This window comes from Lepisma saccharinum, chromosome 12, assembly GCF_977018435.1.
Source record: "Lepisma saccharinum chromosome 12, izLepSacc3.1, whole genome shotgun sequence".
In the NCBI taxonomy this organism is placed as follows: domain Eukaryota; kingdom Metazoa; phylum Arthropoda; class Insecta; order Zygentoma; family Lepismatidae; genus Lepisma; species Lepisma saccharinum.
The window spans coordinates 68,942,975-68,966,539 of record NC_139240.1 but is presented as its reverse complement, the minus strand read 5'-3'; the positions used below and the strand labels follow the sequence as shown (position 1 = coordinate 68,966,539).

Here is a 23,565-nt window from a genome sequence, read left to right as displayed (position 1 = left end):
ATGCCACTATGTGGTGCCACATCTTGCTATAGAATCTAGCACATGATCATGAAACGTGCAGCAGCTAATCTACAAATGGTCCACAATCATACCACTGTCAAGGGGAGTTATCAGAACCCCCAAGGACAATCACCACAAAACTTGTAGGCAGGGGGATATAAAATTTGGGCCCCTAGGTTATTTATTTTTGGCTATGCCGGCATTTGTAAACTTTAAAATATAGACACATCTGATTAAAAGTTATTCATTAAACTTTGTTAAAACAGTACAGTACACTTCGATAATACAAGAGAACACTCGGCTAAAACTGTTTCCTTCTAGCTTTCATGGCAGCAAACTGATGAATGAGAGACTCAAAGTCATTTCCTTGCAGGACATCAGACTTCGCTGTGAAGGATTCCAAACTAGAAAATCTCTTAATTATTTTCAGAACATTGAACAACAGCTCTCCACTGGCAATTGATGGTAAAATTCTTACAAAAGTTCTCAGATCAAAGTCAAGATTTGGGACAAATACTGTTAAATGCTTTTCACGAATACGTTTTAAATAGTGCTTTGCAGTCTGCCATACAGACTTGCATTCTGGTTAAAATACAGTACTGAAAATAGGGTTATGATGTAAGAAGTTATCTAAAACGCTACAAACTCCTTCCTCCTATCTTCTTTCATGAAATAAGCAAGTTGATTTATTTTAGTGTTATCACAATATTAAGGAATTTTAATAGCTGATGGTCTTTTTCACTTCTGGCCCTTCAGGGTCTCATTTTTGCTCAGTCCCTAGGATAGCCAAGTGATAAATCCTGCCCTGCTTGTGGGGGTGGACAAACAAGGGAACAAAACAACAGGTGTGATGTTTGGCATTTGACAATCACTTGCGACCCCAAGAACAGGGCATGGAAAGTAATTTCTATTCAACTCCACACGAGGCATATTCTACATAAAACAGAATTCTTTCAGCCACACATGCACAGATTATGAATAAATGAAACTTCTAAGAGAAATCAAACTGTTTTATTCAGATTTGGTTTTAGGAAGCAATAAATAAAAATACAATAAATAAGTTTACATAAAAGACACTAATATTTGTTACAGAGTGTTGCAGTTCATGTTTACCTGTTCTCTGATGATTTACACTTTAACTTAGCTTTTTGCTATATTGTTATCCTACTGCATGCGTGTCATGAATTTTAAAATGAGAAGCTTCACAGTTTGCACATTTTGAATCGGTTGTTTTGTAGTTCCAATTATGATGAAGTGCATGCAAATTTATTGTCAGTAACTTGTTTTTTGTTTTACGATCATGGAATACACAATGCTAAAATTTTGAAAACACCCATACAGCTGTCTCCATTTCATTGCATTTGCAGTGTTGGCATTTAGTACATTGTAATTTAGTTAGTGGATAGTTTTCTTTGTCAGTGGAAGCCTATTGTAACAATTTCAAGTTGTTTTTTTTTTCTTTGGTAAATTATTTCCTATCTTTCTTTTTACTTCCCATTTTATGAAGAAACTAAATTTTATGAGAACTGTATCTGCAAAGTGCTTTTAAAGAAGGGTCTGGTGAAGGGCACCAGCTTCCAACAAACTTTCACGTAAGTAATTTTAAACCGCGTTTCCCGTATCCATCATGAAATTAATAGGATTCAACCATTAAATTGTGCAATGCACAAGTGCGAAATTTCTAAATTTCACGTAAGTAAATCCTAAGAGCTCTAAACCTGGCCCTGCTAGCCTAACAATTCCTAATCTACAATTCAGATTAGTTTAATAATGCACATGTGGTTAGGTTAGGAGAGCCTGGTTTAGAGCTCTTGTTACCATTTAGTGGAGACTGGGTGTGCCCCAATGCAAGTTAATGGATGAGACAAGTAATGTACCATGTAGAGAACATTTGGGCAAAATATTCAGCAACACTTCAGTTAATACATATCAGCATTTTGAAGACAGGTGCAATGCAACCAGAACTGCATAAGGAAAACAGGTTCTGAAAAATCCAAACAGTGTTTAACTTCTCCATACATCCATGGCTTTGTAATCAAATTTGATATTGAAGTAAACTGAAGATTTTTCCACGTTTCTTCATGGTTAATTAATTTAATCATTTTTCAACCAAGTCATCTAGGTGAGCTGCAAGGAAAGATAAGATAAGTAAATAAATTGCCAAAGTATAGTGGGAAAATATAAGCAATGGACCGATATTCTCACAATCTGATATATACGCTGTGTTCCAAAATTATTAATGGGGTTTCAAATAGTTGGCATATTGCAACAGACAAAGGCGAATGTTTATATCATACATGTACAATAAAAAACTGTGGAAGTTTGCTACCCTGAGCGCTTATCATTTGTTTTCCATCAGTCACAGCGGCGTAGGTGCATTACAAGATGGCAAATCCCTTTTTGGGGGCCTCCAGGATCCACTAACCTCGCACCTTGTGACTTCTTCTTCTGGGGCTATGTGAAAGACAAAGTGTTCCATGTGAAGAAGCCATTATATGCTACAGGGTGTGCACAAATTATTAGTAGATTTCGTAAGGCCATATTTTTTCCAATACTGAACAGAAGTACACAATACTACCACCATTTGAAAGAGGAATATTTGCAGTTTCACACAAACCTTAATTGCATTTGATGTGCACCCAATGTGTGAGAGGACATATTTCTAGGCAGTACTCCCATTCTTGCCAAACCTTCTCCAGCAAGTCTCGTGTGAAGTTTCCAATGGCAACATAGATGCACCTTCGCAAAACTGTCAATGTCTGTGGAAGTGGAGGAACGCAAACATTGTCTTTGATGAAAACCTAGTAGAAGAAATTGCACACTGAGCCCCGGTGACCGGAGTAATCATGTGCATAAGATGTGTGCGACCACTGCATGACCAATCCATTGACCTGCCAGGTGTTCATTTAGGTACTTTCATGCCACACATTAGGCACGCATCGAATGTATTTAAGGTATGTGTGAAACTGCAAATATTCCTCTTTCAAATGGTGGTAATATCATGTACTTCTGTTCAGTATTGGTGAAAATATAGTCTTGCAAAATAGACCAATAATTTGTATGTTCCTGGTATACGAGGTGACTGTTTTGTATTTTATTTCAGAAAACATATCTGCATATTTAGATCGTACTTCAATTACAGCTATTTATTTTTAATAATAACAAAATGAGGAAAAAATTGCACTAAATTGCATCTGTTTACAGAAATATTAGATCTGTAATTTAATAAGCCGACAAATTGATACAGCCTATATTGCCCAATGCTGATAGAGTTCTGATTTATTTGTCCCATACAACACACACAAAAAAATATATGTAATACAAGAAGGAAATAGGAAACATTCATCAGACACTGGAAAATTGCAGTCAGTCATGGAAAATAGATGGTGCACCAAAACCTGGCCAACATTACACACACCCTCGATTTACGAATGGCCAAACCCAAATAAAATTTTATCTAGATATCGGATAATTTTCTTTCCGGGTATCAGATATTCTGATATCAATATTGTCCAGATTATCCAGATATCTGAGTGCATGTTTTATCTGGACAGTTTTTATTGTTTATCTATTTTATGGGCTATCTTTGTCAGTTTCATATTTCACTGTACGGATTTTCCACAAATCCTTCATCGAATCTCTCTTAACCAGATATCCAGATTATCTGTTGCATCTGAAATGGATATTGGATAATTTGAAATCCAGATATCCGTTATCTGGATTTTACAGCCATCATTATCTACATTCTCACCTCCCAATTCTCCAAAGTGATCCTAACATCAGGAAGGGTGGTTTTACCTTCCTATTTGGTGATCCATTTACCATACGAAGTCGAATCTAAGTTTCCGTTCCCCCATTTTTTTAAGGTGCACCATTTATACCTATGTAACATTAATAAGAAATATCAGCTAATGTTCAGCAATAATAGTGCAAAAAGTCTGCACTATCTTGTGCTTTTTCAGTGAGCTGTCAGAGCAAGAATACTTACCGTCATGGAGATGGCCTTGATGCATGCATTCTTTAAAAATGGATGAAAATTCTGTCCCTTCAGTGGACTCCTCACAGCTGTATCCACCATTATAATGAATTGACGCATAATCAGAACAGTCTGTTACTCCATCTTGGTTACAGTCCTGAAAAAATATTGAAGTTTTATCACTCTGCTCCATGAAGCAAAATAGGCGATAAATAATAGTAATCGGAAGAGAGAATATGATGTTCTGTTATAGTAGAGTAAAGTGGAACTTTGATGTTATGCTTTCAGGGGAGGAAGATGAAAAAACATAAAATGTAGGAAGATATAAATCAGGTAAGATTATCTATGTTGTTTTATTTGGACCACCGAGATTGAATGTATGAGGGTCGTTCAAGTCAAACCGGGACTTTAGATTTTTCAGAATAACTGAACATTTCCAGATGATGTAGAATACTTTACTTATAGGAGACACGTGCTGCATGGAGTGCTAATGTCACAGGCAATGTAACATGCATGGGACTATTTTCGCCTGGTACCGCACTTGTAGTGGAATGCGGGAATGTCCCGTATTTCAGAGCCTAATAAGCAGCACTGTCAACCTAAAACCTATACATGGAAGGAAACCACTCCATGCAATTACAATTCTAAATAATAATTCTGTGTATTATTATGTAAGGCTCAAATACAATACATATGAAAGTATGCAATATCTACAGATCGAAACGTAATATGCATACACATGCTGACAGAGCTGCCTAAGCAATTACAAATATCGTATCACAGTGCAACAAGTACATGTACATCATTGTTCACTTACCGAAAAGGATAATCATATTCTGCGAAATAATAAAATGCAGTTATAACATTCAATTGAACATCATTTTAATGTGGCAATAATTGTAGAAACATAAAATGTCAGCCTAGGCAGTTTCAGCCCATAATCATCTATTCCATTTTCACATATCTCGGAAAGATATACACAACTGCATTTTAACATGGAGACGATGACTATGTTCACTTATTTTTCAATTTCACTTAGTCTTTTACTTCACGATCCATATTTGAGGGCCCACTAACATAGACAAATGAGAGAAATACGTGTACTAATAGGATTCGAGAGTTTGAGTGATTTTCAATCGTTCGAGCGTGCGAACTATCAATTCTCGATGCCATTTAGCGTTGCCCGTGCGAACTATTTGCCTCTCGAGCTAAAAACGCTCATTGCAGCACTCTAGTCACTTGTTAAACAAGAAGATGGACAAGCCTGCGAGTGCACTAATTTAACAGCATGTTATGAAATTTCTTGTGAATGAAGGCGTAAAACACTGAAATTCACAGAAGACTTCAAAAATGGTGTGGGGTGATGGGACTTATCTGCAGTGAAAAATTTGACAATGCAAGATGATCCTGGCCGCGGTGGCTTGGAGATCTGCAGTCATTCCCGTGCAAGTGAAATGCTTGGTCCTTCAAAAGCCTGTGTCTGAAAAACAGTGCATGCCCCTATACTGCCAACCACATGCTTTGCATGTTACAGGAACTCTGCTGGGAGTTACTGACCCACATTCCTTTCAGTTCAAGCAAATTCATTTGCTTGGATCTCTTGTCTAGATAGGCAGAGGTCAATTTATGCACATACAGGTAGGTTCATCATGAGGAATCACAATAACCTATATTTAATACACAACTTAGATGTCAAGATGTCTGAAGTTACAATTTCTTACAAACAATTGAATGTTGATACTAAATTATGATGTAACTGAATTCAATCATTATGCACACTTATATTTTAGTCACTTATATAATTTTAAAATAATTGAGGATTTGAGGAATGCTTTGTTAGTTAATTTGGTGCATTTTGATATTAGGAAACCAAGAAAGTTCTGTCGGATTTTCACCTGACACCTTTAAATGTCAAAAAGAGACATGCAATGGATCTGAAGGTCAAACACAGTCCGCATCAGCATCAATGACCTGTCTCCAACCAACATTCTGGAAGACCATGGAACGACTGTGGTAGAACTCTGTGGAACATGAACCAAAGAAGTAATCAAGTGCAATGTACTCTTTGTCTGGGTTTTCCTAACCATCGTCCTCTAAGGTAGTTGTCCATGTAATGGAACGGATGGTAATCGGATGCTGCAGTATGCAGTGTGTGTGAAGTTCAACTTCATCAGAAACTAGGGCCTCCCCGTTGGCGCAGTGGTTGTGTCGTCGCCTTGTAATCAAGGGATCCCGGGTTCGATACCCGGTGGAGGCACATAGAGGTTCGGATCTCACTTTAAACTGTAGGTCCAGTCCCGATTAGCCTTACTGTGCATGAAGTGGACTAAAAACACCAAATCAATCAATCTCATCAGAAATTGACAACTTTTTTAGTTACCTAATAATATCCAGTCATCAATATCTGTTTATATACTTACCCTTCCATACTTTGTCATGTAATCCAAGACAATTTGTTTGGCACAGTTAAACTCTTTGGCACAATCAGAATAAGCTGAAATAAGTAGTAAAATATATAAATTGTATATGAAATTTAATAAAATAAAATTAACATGTTCTGTACTGTAATGTCATTCAGCATGATAACGATTCCATATGTAACTTAGTTACTTTTATGTTGGCCAGATCATTAATTTTATGGAAAATATGAATTATTATTCATTGTTCAGTGCAGTAAACATAGCAAAAGTATTGTGTAGGTGAAGTTCCATATTACAACATTGCTGTTGACCTTTCAAAGACACTGGACGTCCTCCCAATGGCACAGTGGTAGCATCATCGCCTTGTAATCAAGGGATCCTGGGTTCAATACCCGGTGGAGGTACATAGTGGTTCGGATCCCACTATAAACTGTAGATCCAGTCCCGATTAGCCTTTCTGTGCATAAAGTGGACTTAAAACAACAAATCAATCGAAGGCATTGGTCTTTGAAATTAATCATTCAACAACAAAAACAGAACTTGGAAATACAAAACTGTCCTCACAATGACATATTATATTTTCCTTGCTTAATCTTGCTTATAAAGCATAAAATGTAATGGACTATAGTGCTTGATTGAAAACATAATAATTCTGGCACCCTTGATCATAGTAGATTATTGAGGATGGCTTACATTTAAGATTTATGTCAAAGAAAATTTTTTTTGTATAGTTATGGTAAGTTTTTTATGGTATGGTAAAATGTTGACGGAGTCGTTTCTTTCTCTTAAGGCAACTAATTGTAAATAAGTTACTTAGTTATGTTTATATAAAATGACTTCCCGAACACATATCTAGTTCTTCTATTGATTAAATTTTCTATTTACCTTTCTCCCTGTGTGCATCATCATGAGGTAGCACATGTTTGCCTGCATCTGTCCAATATATACGAGAGATCCCAAATGGACCACAGTATCCTTGATGGCAACCAGTCTTCAAGTTGCATCCAGTTGCTGCTTTACAGAGGCAGTGCATGCATTTGTCATTCATATTGGTGATGAATAATGCTGAAAAGAAATAATAGTTTTCTAGATTTGTAATTAGAGTTTTTATTATTATTTTTTTTAATTTTTACTTAAACTTCTTTTTAATTTCACTAATGAGATAAATTATAAGGTGTGTCAGCAAAATCTGGACAAAACAGTGTATTATAATAATAACGTGTGGTGCAAAAGCCCGTGAGGGCCAAGGCCTACCTACTGACTGCCAGCCTCACTCCCTCATACCTGGGGCAATCATCCAACCAGTTACGGGGTGATGTGTAGTCAGCACTACAAACCCTGAGTCATTGTTATAGATTTCCAAAATCGGATTACGCTACTCATTCGTAGCTCCCCAATTTTCTCACGATGGTGGGTGACCACCGGTCCCATACACTGGCTGAAATCTCGAAAAGACTCGAACCTGCCGGAGTCCAAAACCTGACACCTTAGACGGCACGGCCATGCTGCAGGATAACAGTGTATTACAGCAAATGTTTATTCGTCAAAAACTTTCCACTGAAGGGACTCCTCCTGAGTCCTGTTGTTCAAAGTAACCCCCTTTCACTTCAATCACTGCCTCTAATGTCTGTCTGAAGCACGAGCACACCTTCTTAAATTGCTCTCGGTCCAAATCCTCAAATGCTTCCTCAATAGTGGACTGAAGAGATGCCACGTTGAGGTCTCTGGACTTGTTCGTAACCTTTTGATAAAGCTCCACAGGGTTTAAGTCTGGACCAGTGGCATGGCGTGACTTTTTCAAAAGTGTTACAGGCCATCAGACATTATCATCTCCACCCTACCACCCCCCCCCCAAAATAAACATGCCTTTGATCTGATTTTTTTTCCAATCCGCTCAATGATTTATTTAGCCACAATAACTCCTAGAAAGAACTACCACTCATGAGAGAGTTACCGCGAAAATCCAGTGAATAGTAGTCGAGCCTTGTCAACCATCTCTGTTTCTTTGCAAAGAGGTGGAAAGGGGAAGAAGAACCACACATTCGGGTCAGTTTGATGTTTCTGTGTTGAGCAGATGACAGAATTCCCCTCCTCCAGCGGTGGGAGCAGGCCCGTAGCCAGGAATTTTTAGTAGGGGGGGCGAAGTCAATCCTAGAGGGGGCAAATTTTTAATATATTTTGTGTTGTATTGACAGTTATAGCAAGGTACAGAGAGACACTTGCCCCCCACCTCCTCCAAAAGTAATAAGTAACAGGAAAGGGATGTTATCTTGAAACTCCAACAAACAAAAAAAGTTCGAGCAACATCAAATAACAATATTTCGATAATAACCTTTTGGACTACCAAAGAATACAAAGATAAAGTGTAACATAAATAGGCTAATCGGGACTGTATCTACTTTATATTTACAGGTCAATAATGTTAATAGACGATTAATGTGTACCAACAGCTTCGGGCTTCTCCGCAGAACTGATTAAGGAAGTCATTTATAAATCGTGCTTCATAATGTTTCTCCTCTAGTTTCCAGTATGCAAGATTTTTATGCAAAAAGGAATCTAACGAGAATCCAACAACACCATTGTGTTGTGTTATGCAAGAAAAATCGAATTAATTCAATAATAATGGTTACATATTATCTAGACTGATGAATTGTGTAAAAATGTGTAGTACATTTGTTGTAGGCCTACTTGCTAAAACATTGAAGCATGGGTCTCTTACTCCACCACGGATTCTATTTGCTTCAAATGAAAGACTTGCATCACTACAGACAATGTTTGCCTGCTGGTTACGTTAACCATTTTGCAAAATATTGTGTTGTTGAAATACATGTGTTTGACACCCGACAATCAAATAGGAATCCCTTGATTGATCAATGGCTTCTTGAATTACAGTGTCATCATTAATATTTCATATCAAGTTTTATAGAGGGAAATGTTGTATCCTCTTTACATTATGAAAAATACCTTCCTTAATGACTATGGTACGAAACCGAACGATATAAGAGACCTCCTTCGCTTACCCCATTTCCGCGGCACGAGGTCTCTGGGCCGCTTATCGTCACCACTTTTTGAGCAGAAGCGTACAAACCCCAAATATCAGGGTTTTTTTTTATGCTGATACTGATTTCTGCCAGTCACAGAATGGCTTAAGATAGAATGAATAAAATTAGGAGAATCCACTCCTTACAAGAAGAGTTGACATAATAATTTGTCAAAAAATTAGGTTGTGCCTGAGGTACTTTAACAGACAACGTCTACAACACACACAATGTAAATAGATTATAATTTGAGAGATTTTCAATCGTATTTAGGGCCGCCCCGATGGCGCAGTGGTAGCGTCGTTGCCTTGTAATCAAGGGGTCCCAGGTTCGATACCCGGTGGAGGTACATAGTGGTTCGGATCTCACTTTAAAACTGTAGGTCCAGTCCCGATTAGTCTTACTGTGCTTAAGTGGACTTAAAACACCAATTCAATCAATCAATCGTATTTATTTCACTGCAGCATTTTTCTACTTGTCATTTTCTTGAACCTATATTCATAGGGTGCCGCCTAATAACACAGACAACTTTCACAGTGTGTACAGGACATCAAGGCAAGCAACTCTTCTCAGTCACTATTTGCTTGTCTAATTCTTCTTTCGATGTTACAAGCAATCGAAATATGGCATCTTCAGTCCTTAATGTATGCAATACCATTGATAGCTTCACAGTTGCAAATGGCATTAATTTTTACTGCCCTTTAAAATTCTTAGAAACGATATCATGCAAACAGTAAGGGTTAAAACTTAATTTTTCCTTTATAAAATGGATATCATAACACATACCTATGTTGCTTATCATATTTGATGCGTTTGCATAGATAAATGATTCATAAGATTTGAAATTGATATTTACACTCCATCAGATGCTTAGTGTAACCTGTATCAAACTACAAATTTTATCGCTTTCCAACCGAAATAATAAATGTGAAACACTATCACATTTTCATCGTGTCTGATAATAATTTGAGACAGTAAGCTGCGTCCTACATCTTTCACTAGTCGAACTGCATATTGGGATGGTTACATAACACACTACGAAGCCAGGGGTTTCAGGTTCAAGCCTGGGCATGAGTGTTCTTTGTGGGCAGAGGCGAAACCACAAATTTTTATCTGGAGTCAAGTACCAGGACAAACGTGCAAATAATAATTACAGTACTATAGAGAGGGTAGTGGTAGTAATAATAGTAGCATTAAAATATTATTGTCGTAAATCATGCAAAAGGGGGTAGAAGTCGGTGCTAAAGCATTTGTTTTTCAACAAATGATTTGAAATATTTTTCCAACAAGTTCAATTTCATATTAGCTAATAATGGAAAACAAGCATACAAACTGTATTTTTGAAAGACAGAATATGCATGACGAACATTATTCTTTTTGTACATATGACAGGTATAACTTCCATGTACAACATATATTTTACACATATGGAACATGGAGCAACGTAAAATAAGAAAATACGTATGCAACATGTTAATGCTAAATTGTGTACGTATTCAAAGTTTCTTTAATATATATATATATATACCGTGCGTCCATTTCGATCTGCAGCCGAGAGATCGGGAGAAGCGTGGCGGGCGGCGCTGACGGAGATACCGACATTTGCGGCCTGTAATGCCCGCTTATTTTTATAGACATATGGAGACATTTATATAAATATTGCAAAACGAGCACTAACCTGTGTTATAACACGCAAAAGTTCTTCTGTAATTCATCCAAGTTCTGCTCTTATATACACAAATAAATACGCTATAGAAACGATGTTAAGAGCCACAGATAATAAAGCATTTTAATCATAGTTTTGACCAGTAACGTCCTGTTTAAGTTTATATCCTTGAAAGAGTTTTGTGGCCATGAGAATCGTTTGGAGGTTTCGAATGTGCAACACTGTATCAGGATTACACTGTAGACGAAACCGATAAAAGTGAATGGTTTTCGTGAGCTTCCTTGTAATCCGAAATATCCGAGCTCGAGTTTTTTGTTCCTTCGCGACTAGATGAAGACAGAGTTGTAAATATAGTGGCGAGCAATGTAAACCAAGAGCGTGTTAATTTCGTACTGTGCGCAAGAGTCTTATTCTTGGTTACTTGCAGTTACTTGTTTGTGTTATTGTAGTGTGTATGTGTGACGTGTCAGTGAGACGATTGGAATGCCAGCCGCAAGATTCACGTTAGAACAAAGATTTTTTATGTATGACACGTACGTGAAAACAAACTCGTGTCGAGACGTGTGTAGGTAATTTGTACAGAAATTCCCATGCGTTTCAACTCCACACAGAGATACGGTTAGACATCTTGTCCATTACGAGAAACTGTATCGTTAAATTTTAAAACACCTAAGCAAAAACGACGGATTCTAACCGAAGCAAAACTCGATGATATTGGTGCAGCGTTAGAACGTTCTCCAAACAAACCTCTACGCCGTGTTTCACAAGAGGTGGGCGTGTCAAAATCATCGGCACATATAGTCACTAAGCTACTAAAATTAAAACCATACTCTTATAACACAGGTTAGTGCTCGTTTTGCAATATTTATATAAATGTCTGCATATGTCCATAAAAATAAGCGGGCATTTCAGGCCGCAAATGTCGGCATCTCCGTCAGCGCCGCCCGCCACGCTTCTCCCGATCTCTTGGCTGCAGATCGAAATGGACGCACGGTATATATATATATATATATATATATATATATATATATATATATATATATATATATATATATTATTTAAATACATTAGGCCACATGATCAATTCCTCTGCCAAATTGTCTATCAAATGTGGGCGCTCCTTTTTCTCAAAACAATTGTTCATGCATTTAAGCAGCAACAATCTGAAGTATACAGTATATCTGGCCTTCCTTCTCTCTCGGGTAATTTAGAATGCATTACAGCAAAGAATCATATTGGGATCGAAGCGAGCAGGAAAATCGTTAATCCAAATATTTGCAAACTGAAAACAATATTTATTTAATAGGGCGCAAATAAAGCCCCTATCACACGGAACTGGATATCTAGTTGGAATGCCCTAGTTGGCGATGAACTAACATTCTAGGTAGAAAAATGGTCGCCTGGCTGACTGCTTGACTGGTTTTGAGGAATAGGACATGTTCTAATTGCTACTAACTTTCTTCGACTAGATTCTCTGGAACAGCCAATCAGAGCAAAGTTTGCCCATGTGAAGATAATCTGTGAGTTCGCAAAGTAGCATTTTTTGTCTATGGTTTCCGAGTGCATACAGCACGAAAGGCATGTTTACAATTGAAAAAGCTAAAATATTCTTCCATACGTGTATAGTAAACGTTGTAAAGTATGTATTTTATCAGCGCCATTTTTCTCTACCTAAAACCATTTAATACGAAGCGATATTTCTCTCGGTTGAATAGTTATCGTATTTTAAAAGTGTGAAGTGATACTTTGTTTACATCTCGCGCGGCCGCCATTATGGGAACGAAAGACTATCGACAAGTACGGTGTAACAAGTACCGTGTGAGGCGAAAACTAGCAAATGGGTAGCCAGTCCAGCGTCAACTAGAGCATTCCTACTGGATATCCAGTTCCGTGTGATTCAGGCTTAATATAACGGACGCCATGGCATTCTCTTTAACATTTTTTCCCCCATTTAGATCGTTTTGGCTCCAAAGGCTGACTTGCGTACTTTAATTTGTATAAAATTTGAAATCGAAAGTGAAATTGCCCCTCTGTGCCCCCTGCAAGTGTCCTTAGCCGTCTGGAAGAAAAGTGCGAGAAACACTTGAAAACTAATTCCATCTTGAGTATCCCTTTGTCCTGCTATTCTTAGATTCTGCTACTCATGTTTCTTTACTTCAATGTTTGCCCCCCCTACATTGGACTTCCGTCCAAGATTGGGGGGACAATGTCCCTGCCCCCCTGTGGTTGCAACACTGTTTGTGAGTGTCTCTTCATCAATTTCACGTCACTCATCACTCATTGTCACGATTAGCTAGATGTGTCATAAAAGCAACGCTAAGTAACAAAAACACTCCCTCTCTTTATCACATGAATCGCTATTACCAAAAGGTAGACTTGCGAAACAAAAAATTATGCAGTTCAAACCTCATAGCAACACATCCAAGAAAAACATCTAAACACATTAGGCACCTTTAATACAAGACTATTAAAAATGTCACAACTGTTCTACTATATACTGAAAATTGCGAAATCATTTCCCGAAGTCTGAAGCTGGAAGGGAATTCTTTCCCCCCAATCCTGATACGACATTATACGAAATCCACCTTCATAAATCACAAAATCAACAAATGTCTTTGTTATGATGCTAGAGTAATACAGAATATAATTGTAAAGATTAGTGAGAATCCCAGGTAGGAATATGTTCTGTATTTTTCATAGGGGGGGCAAGGCAGGCTCTCAGGGGGGCAGTTGCCCCCCCCCCTGCCCCCCCTCTAGCTACGGGCCTGGGTGGGAGGAAGTCCAGATGTTCGTACTACTGTTGCCAACTTAGTTTTTTGGAGCAAGGTTTGTCCAAATCACGAATTGCATCAAGTACTTATTTTTTCGCCTATTACTAAACGGTCTCAGTTATAGTTAAATCCAGCTTTGGCTTTGCAGTCTAGCTCTTGTTGCTTCAGAGAAATAGTATCCCCGTTTTAGGCGGGATTTAGCTCTTTTCTGGAAATCCAATGCGACAACACTTGCTGATCCGGTAGGCCGAAGCGGCAACAGGGCCCCTAAACACGCATATGAATAAACCCCTAGCACACTTGCCTCCAAGTCTTTCCCCGCTGTTCCCTTGCATTGGCGGGCGCCCTTTCCTCGTGTTACCTCTTGACAGTCTTGAGGGTAGCGGAACGGCCTGTCTCTTCACTTTTATCGGCTGCAGAAAAAGTGTCCTCTGCAATATACACTCAACTGCAATGCTTTCGGTTAACTTATTTAACAATGTTGTTATTTTATTGAGAATAAACTTTTTAATTTCTTTACATTTTGCTGTTACTTGCGGTAACACCGGTTACATGCACGCCATGCCTCTGGTCTGGACTATTTGGAGGCCAGAATTCCTTAGATCGAAACATGTCCACATTGTTAGAGAATCAGTTTTGCACTAAATGGCTTGTGTGAGCCAATGCACCATTCTGCTGGAATCGATCAATTGCTGCACATTACCAATATTGATCGCAAATGACAGCTTGGCATGGAACCAATCACCAGACGTCTAATTTTGACCCTTTGATAATTTCTTATGTGTTTCTCGCACCGAAAAGTGACATTCGGGAAAAAAATAACGCTGCCATCCGCCAGTTATTAATTTATATAATTTTCCGTATGGAGTAAATTGATAGTTTAAGCATTGAAACATATCTCAATGGATGAGGCTTTATAATGCAGAAAACCCGGTGTAAATCTCTCTTACGGTTTTTGTGATATACATTGTCAAAGTTTGGATTGCACGACTTTTGAAACACACTGTAACTATAAATAAGAAGTGCGGGACATGACATTCTTCTGTTCGCAACTGCAGCGCCTCGCAGCTGCAATTTTGAGAAATTGGCGGTAGTTTGTAGTTGTCTTAGTAGTTGCTGTGGTCCTATTTTGGAATTGCGATGGTTGTTTTTAGTAATTCTTCTGTGTGCAAATAATGAAAATTTCGAAAATCTTCAACCTGTACAACCAAATTGTTCTTCAAGACCTAGTAAACATAGATAACGTACACGGGCATGCTGTGTGTGTTGTGCAGATTTCGGAATCCTGTTTTACTATCAACCATATCGTCTGCATCTTGTCGACTGATTCTAACATCATTTTCAAAGACTCGTAAGTATTCATCCTCCCACACATATTATAGGTATATAAACTATGTATTCTGCATTCGCAGAATGTACATAATTCCGACTGAAATCTGAATGCTATTAATACCTGGTCCAACGAACTTGTGCGCCCGACTTGTCGTCTCCTACGGGGTAATGAAAATCTGATAAGCTCGAGACATTTGCCACAGTTTCTTTCACTTGTGTTTTGTACTTTGTTCAGAGGCAGAATCGTGCCTGAATAATACCACTTACAGTTTCGAAGAGAATTGACTTTATTATCAGCTTTTCTTTACCTAATATTCAGGACATACAATCGTTGTACGAAAACTTGGAAGCTCTTTAACACGATCTTTATAAATTGTCCATTAACCGTATTGACCACCCATGAGTGTCGGGAGGGGGGAGGTGTCGAACCGGGTCGTCAACCCTCTGGAAATTTGCATCGTTCATTTCAGGTTACAGATAAAGAGAAAACTTGTTATTTTTTATTGTTAATAAAGGAAATACAGTTCAAATAGTTTGTATTCAAACAGTAGCGTAACTAACACGCTCTGCGCTCCCCGCAACTTACAGTTTTGCGCCCCTACTATTTTTTTAAAAAATAAACTTTCTTTTCTAAAATTTGAATTCACTTCTACATTTAAATTAGGTATTTACAAATATGAAAATACATACATGTAATTTGAATCTATTAAAAAAACTGGTACGATAGGTTTTAAAAGACAAACTGTAAAACATTGTGTTACAATTACAAATGAAAATGCACTGTTACTACAAAAATTACAATATTGTTGAATGGCCATTACCAGTCCTCTGTGTTTTTTGATGGAAGCAAATTCTTTTGCTAGTTTCGTGAAGACCAGTTTTCAAGCACGATCGCTTTCAATGCTTAACAGCGTTGTTCTTATGATTTCAGTTGATACTTCATTCCGAAATGAAACAATTTCTGTAGCTATAGTGCAAGATCTTGTTCATATTTCTCCCAGAACTTTGTAGCAGATTCCCTTACAACAACAGCAGTTTCACCAAACCTTGCTAAAACGCGGCGGTAAGTAGGAGCAGGGAGGGGCGAAAACGTTTCCATCATATTTCCTTGCCTGTCGTCTACACTTCGGTGACGTAATCTATGACTTGAACTATTCAGCTAATGAAGGTTTTCATCTAACCTGGAAATTCACTTTCTACTTATCTAGTGACTAACATTTTCTCTTTACAGTTGTAGAAGCATACACATATAATGTGTTCGGTTCAAAATATATTTTAACGCTGAATGGAAACTTTTGTGAACTGTCGGTCTTTCTTAATTTTTCATTCTTACTGCGCCCCCAAAGCTCGTGCGCGCCGAGGGGGTGTTATTTACGCCACTGTATTCAAACAGAATAAAGAACAAAAACGAACTAAATTAAAAAAATGAGTAAAATACAGGAACCAGTTTAGGTATATTTTCATATTCTTCCATTTAGCTACATCGCCCATATCCTAGACCAGTGGTTCTCACGAAAAGCTGGTGCATCATTTCCAACAATTTTACTAGTAAATTATTTTCTAATTTTTAAACTTTTACATTAATTAACATGTACTCTTGATATTAAACATTAATAAATACATTATGACAGAATCATAATGAGTACGAGTTCTTTTAGCTTTAAATTAGTTGTCATCCACTGAATCTTACAGTTTTCTCAGGCCCAATATCATTAAATTTATTTGATAAGTGCAGATTTTCATTGGCTTGTTATATTTTGAACACCGAAAATTTCGAAAAGTTTCAATTAATCTGAGTAATTTCACTAAAAGAATATCTGTGAAATAAAATTGTTGCGCAAACTAATATAAGAAATTAAGGAGAGCTTCTCGCGTCCCCTTGATTAGCGCGAGAACCTTATTTATGATTACCAGAGCTAGGATTTGTATGTAATTACATATTCTATTCCTTTCTAGATACATACATTTACCTTGAACACGAAACTGTCAACGAATTATGTAACACACATTATTTTGCATAAGTTTTATGTTACATATTTGCTCATTTACTTTACATAAAACAACACATTTCGGCAATTTTTCCTATGTTGATCCTTTTTCCTATATTTTCTATCTCTGAAACTCATGAGGAAGAAAATTTGTATGTCATGTGATGCCATATTATCTAATCAATGAGATGCATAGTGCTTACGGTCACCTAAAATTGACTGCCAAGTCGAAAAACAGGCTGAAGAAGGCAAAAAGAATTACTGGAACTGTTATTTATCGAAAGATGCTGGAGTTTCTCTCCCCCCCCCCTTTTCTGGTTACATATTTTCGTTTCGCTTTAAGGTTTAGGCAATAGAAACTTGGCATCGGTGGACAAGAAAGAATACTTCCTGTACGTAGCGAGTTACACAATATCTTCCCTTGTACACTCGCCTCAATTAATACTCCGGACACAACTTACTACTAACTTCGTTGACCCTGTACAAAAAAGTACAAAAGTAGCTAGCTATGTATTTTCATTCGATTGTTCTTTCTGTAGACGCTTTTTTTTACAATTTGTTTCGAAAGTTACGAAGAGCTCTCGTACATATTCTACAATAAATTGCGATGTGAAAGTAATTAATTGTTGACAAAATTGGTTTCTTAAATATGTGCTGTGCTTTTTTGAGTTTATAAATTTGATACAAATTTTAATTTGAACAACTCATGTCCTTAAAATTATGTTGTATATGTTCAAATAAAATAAATATCTAGCAGAATTCTTGAAATTGCTTGGATACTCGATTATTATTATTAATATTACATATTCTATGATACTAGCCCCTACATATTTAGCTACATATCCTTTTGATAATACATTTTAAGTACATATTTAATGTACATATTTTGTACTTTGATATTACATAAGAATCCGGGCTCTAATGATTACATAAGGGTGACTATTTGTTTTAAGTATACTTTGTGCACATAAAGTCAAATCGGGACTGGACCTACAGTTTAAAGTGGAATTCGAACCAATATGTGCTTCCACCGGGTGCGTGGATATTTGTTTTAAAAAGTGTTGGATTTATTGTTGACAAGAATTAATTGAAGTTACTGCTGCATGACATAAGTATATTGCAAAATCATGTAGCAATTTAAGCTAAGAGATTACTGTTATTTAGATGTCATCGTGTAGGTATCAAATAAACGCATACATGCAATAAACATGTTCTTTAACAGTATCACTTAAAGTATTTTAAAACGTCATTAAAACCGTAACAAGTTATGCTACGTTACGTAACCATAACATGGTCATGTTTTTTTTTACACCAATATAGATGGCATTTTGTTCGGGTTTCCATGTCCATAACAGAAAATGCTTTCGTGACGGTGAGCGATCAACGCTCTAACCAGGGGTGCATTGCTTCCCGCCTCCAAATTTGGAGCTTGGCGGACTGACACCATGGCCAATTTAGTTTGGGCAGCAAATTTCATTAACACATACACTGACGTGGAGATATTTTGTTTAATTGGAATTTTTCGGTGTCCGAAATGGAGCATGCCATTGGAAATCAGTACTTGCCCAATAAATTGAATGATGTGGGCAAGAGGACACCAAAAGATTCCATTAGATCCAGTTGTCAACTAATTTAAACCAAATTTTATATTTGTCAACAAGCCTAGACATAATCGAATTAATACTCTCCATGATTATGCCATATTTTTATTAATGTTAAATTTCAAGCGTATATATTATTTTAAAAAATTGAAAGCTGTTTACGAGTACAATCCGGGCATCGGCTTTTACAAAACGAATTTACTGGGCTGCGGGCTTACGAAGGTTGAGAACTATTGCCCTACACACACTTTGCGAATTAATGTTATTTCTGATTATTTTTATTTTATTAGGGTTTTTTGGGTATCCAAATTACGTATATGCTACCAGTCAGTAAACTCAACTATTGCCTTGCGGTTTTAAGTACCTTTGAATTAATCTACATCATTAAATCTTATGATAACATTTAGACGTAATTTAGAAACACTTAGTATATCCTATTTAGATTCTAAGAAAACACAAATCAATTAATCAATCAATCCTACAACTTATTTTCCTTTAGATCGTTCGGCACCCAGGACAGATCCCGCCCGCCGCCCCCTAACTACGGTTCTGAACTCGATAAGACCAAGAAAAGCAGGCATTGTGAGCGAAGCGATCAAAAAATTTTTACGAATAGTGTTTTTTTTTATTTGCATAAAATTTGAAGTTATTGGCGGTAATTGCCCCCTGCAGGTACACTTGGCCGTCAATGTTTGCCTCCCTAGAACTCATTTCCGTCCAAGGTTGCCCCCCTGCGGTTGCGCCACTGCCCCATAATCACTGCCTAAATTTAGACATATCGGAAGAATTTCTTTAGTATTTATTTTGCATTTTCCTTGTGCGAGCTGTAAGCTATACGCACTACATATGTAAATTTTATTTTATACACCATAACTTTCTCTCCCATAAAGAAAAGGTATAACATTGCACTCTCTTTATGTTAATATACATATACGTAGGTCCTAGTAAATTGTTACAAGAAAACTAGATAATAATAAGTATAATTTAATAATTCAAGTATTGCACATGCAGATAAGGATATGTGCCCGGCTCATTTCGGAAGTGCGAGGCCCTGTGCGGAGTCACAGGTCTCGCACCCCACGCTGTTAACCAGGCAATGATTATATCTAACCCCAAGCAAAGATTATGCAGCGCAACCATCGTTGCCACGCGCGGGCTGGAATCGTAGAAGGAAAAGTACCTGGGGAAATCCGTTGCTGGAAGCATGACCTTGAACCTGAAAACGGATAGCGGCTCATGCACTACATGAACATTACATTCAAAGAGCGTTACACAAATAAAGAGCACATATCTACTCACCCAGAGCCGTCCCTGCAGCAAAAAGGATAAGAAAACTTGTAGCCAGGTAAGATCCCTGTTGCATGGCGAACGGGTTAGCTTCTGCGATGACCCAGTGTACTCGACGCGACTGTGGAACCAGCTGATAACGGTAAGCGCCAGGCTATGCTCGATTTGTGGTCAAAGAACTCTTCGTTTGGGCTCTGTCATCTTTCCCCGGCCAGTTTCGCCAATCGCAGAGGTATTAGGATTGTTTGAGGAAAGGCACAGGACACGGTCGAATGGCGACTTCCTTCCACAGTTTTTTTCTTGTTCTTTTGACTCAACTTCCGTCTTCTTTTTGCACTGGAGGAGGGATTCCCGATGATATCATTGGATATCTGTGCCTCGCGAGAAGCAATTACCATTGTTAAAGGATGCACAACTCTTGTAACTGTGGAGAGTGATGTTCCCACGGATTCTTTCGAAAAATATCCCTCTCTCTCTCTCTCTCTCTCTCTCTCTCTCTCTCTCTCTCTCTCTCTCTCTCTCTCTCTCTCTCTCTCTCTCTCTCTCCGAGTAAATCTGCATGTGTCATGGGTTTACTTTTACCTTCCTTACAAGCAGCACCGCAGCTAGATATTTTGGCACCCTAGGCAGCACATATTAGAAATAGGTTTGGCGCCCTCTTCCACCTCCGCATCCTACAGAATTCTGAATGACTAAACAAAGAAAAACTATTTAAAATAATATACAGCTTAGTTGTTAGGGCGTCTGACTACCATGCGAGAGATCCGGGTTCGATCCCCGGCGGGGGAGAACCGGGATATTTTCCACCTGTTCAAGCCGCTCCGGCACCCATCCAGCGTCGTATAAAGTAGAATTAGAATTAGAAATTCTTTATTCATGGGCGAAGTTCAGCCTGTGGCTGCTCTACCACTTAACCCGCAAAATCTAGTACAATAAAACAAACAAAATACAATTACTACTGTAACATAAGAATTACATTACATTTTCACTTCTAAATATTTCAGTAATTAACACTCTAAAAAGATAAAAACAATTTTACTCATTCACACACATCAAAGTAATTATATATTATAATGAATGAATTATAATTATGCATTCAGTAGTTAACACTAAAAAGATAAAGACAATTTTACTAATTCACACACATCAAAGTAATTATGAATTATAGGGGTGTAAGGGGTAACCTTCCACGTAGTACACACAAATGTCAACCTCACTTCCACGTTAGTACACCCTGGACTGAAGACTAACGAGGCTCTGGCGACTGGCCCTATGGCCAGTATAATTTTGTTTGTATTGTCCTGTTCTTTTGTCCTTATGTGTGCTGAGTGCCCCTTTGCAGCCTCAGCTTTTAACGAAAGTCAGAAGATTGTAATATTTTATGATTTTAGTTCTGCAACGTTAGAGTTGTTATTTGTAACGATAAGGAGCTGGACCCCGTAGAATGTGACGGGTGCAAAATAGCCTTAGTGCTGACGCACTCACAATTTTAAATTCAAATTCAAATTCAAATTATGAATTATAATGAATGAATTATATTATGCATTTAGTAATTAACACTCTATAAAGATAAAGACAATTTTACTCATTCGCATACATCAAAATGTTCATGTTGGGTTCTGTGGGTATCTGTAGGAAACTCTGGGGAGTAAAGGCGGTCAGGGGCGTGGTGCTGATCACACCTACCTTCGGGGTCCTAACTTCACACCCCTTATACGTCTTCATGGCGTCGTGCAAAAAACAGAAGAACTCTTTACTTTTTTAGTTCATAAGTTATATTTAAAGATTCGCAGTTTGCATTTCTGCTTTTTTAAAAATATATCATATTTTAGAATATTTCAGTTATGTCTTAGTGTTGGAAGAACATCTTTAAAAACGTAATTACTACTACTTCAGGAAACAGAAAAAAAAATACCAGAATATAAGCCTACAAGTAAAAGAAGAAAAGAAGGTTAAGAACAAGAATTGAAATAAATAATATAACTCTGTTTGAAGAAATAACATCGTAAGCTATGTATTACATATTATTCTAAATAAAATTTTGACAATATAAAAGCTGACATATCTTAGAAAGAAAGTACTTGGAATTTAGCTTTTCTTGCTTTCAATGAAGCAAAATCGTCAATTATTCTATCAAAATTGACCATTTTTGCAATTTATTTTTCAGTTGACAATATTGAGATTTTACTTAACCTCTCATGACTCATTGATGAACTCGGGTAGTTTTTTTTTAGTTTCCTTCGCATATTCTGACTGCTGTATTTTTTAATTTTTTTTAAATACCTTTGAATGGCGCCCTAAGGTTCAGCCCCTCCCCCCTCCCCAGCCTAACCCTCGCCACGGGCCTGGTTACATGTTCACGTGGAGGCTGTTGTGTCGTAGACGAAGAATTCCACCAGTTTTCTATAATGGAGCAATTAGAGACTTATTTGATCAGAAACAATTGAAAGTTTATTTAGAATTTTTTGGCACAGGAAATATCCATGAAGGCATTAGTGCATATACACCCAAGGGCAAAATAAATAGTAGGCTATTTTCATTGTGTCTATTTTTCACAATGAGATGAACATGAATTGGAATAAAAACGTCAATAAGAAGAGAACAACATCTGCTTCCCATCAACATAGCGGTTCGAATCCCATCTACACGTCCAATCCAGATTTCATTGAATTCATAAATTGAATTGTTTTTAAGTCCACTTTATGCACAGAAAGGGTAATTGGGACTGGACCTACAATTTAAAGTGGGACCCGAACAACTGTGCAATGTGCCTCCACCGGGTATCGAACTCGGGACCCTTTGATTACACAGCGGTGACCTTACCACTACGCTATCGAAGAGGCCAATCACAATTTTATGTATGTATGTAAATATACACACATACATACACACACACACACACATATATATATATACATACATATCATATATGTGTGTGTGTTTGTTCCTTGGCGGAGTGGTTAGCACAGTGCACTACGACGCCAGGGACCCGGGTTCGAATCCCGGACGACTATGGGTGTCCTGTTAGTCTCCCGTCATCTTAATCAATGTTATCATATTGTCACTCGTCCTCATCTTCGCGATTACCAGAAGTGGCAGAAAAGTGAAGTAAAGCAACCCAAATCAATCACTGAATCAATATACGTATATACAGTTTATTATATTAAAATTTACCCTTCCCAAACACATCAGCTTAGGAACGTCCTTTATTTGTGTCAGCTTTATTCAGCACTATTGTGATCTCTCATGGCCAGACAGACAGATCTGTTGCACTGAGATACTAATTGGTACTGTATAATCATCCGACCAAATTCAACTTTGTACTTCTGACAGTTTCTGAGGTATCGATGAAGATGAAGCCGGTTGGAGAACTGACAGAAGAAGATCAACATTTGCTATAATTACTACCCTCTCATACGGAGCTACACAGAAAGGAAGAGCGCTTTCTTTGATATGAATGTGGCTGTTTAACTTTTGCTTCCGTGG

At 37.6% G+C, this 23,565-nt stretch overlaps 1 protein-coding gene across 1 annotated transcript; it reads right to left on the bottom strand.

Moving 5' to 3' along the window:
• Positions 1–1,019: 1,019 nt before the first annotated feature.
• On the bottom strand, positions 1,020–20,373 carry LOC145996533 (lysozyme 2-like). Its single transcript, XM_083133036.1, has 5 exons — positions 20,092–20,373; positions 7,282–7,461; positions 6,397–6,470; positions 3,989–4,133; positions 1,020–2,127 (listed from the first exon to the last, which is right to left on the bottom strand). The coding sequence occupies exons 1-5, from the start codon at positions 20,153–20,155 to the stop codon at positions 2,099–2,101; spliced, it is 492 nt and encodes a 163-aa protein (XP_082989162.1). The 5' UTR covers positions 20,156–20,373; the 3' UTR covers positions 1,020–2,098.
• Between the last annotated feature and the right edge of the window lie 3,192 nt (positions 20,374–23,565).

Coding starts and splice junctions, on each gene's coding strand:
- LOC145996533 (XM_083133036.1), bottom strand. CDS start 20,155: ATGCAACAGGGATCTTACCTGGCTACAAGTTTTCTTATCCTTTTTGCT. Junction 4,134..6,396: donor ACATGACAAAGTATGGAAGG/GTAAGTATATAA, acceptor ATATTTTTTCAG/GACTGTAACCAAGATGGAGT. Junction 2,128..3,988: donor TCAAGGCCATCTCCATGACG/GTAAGTATTCTT, acceptor CTTTCCTTGCAG/CTCACCTAGATGACTTGGTT.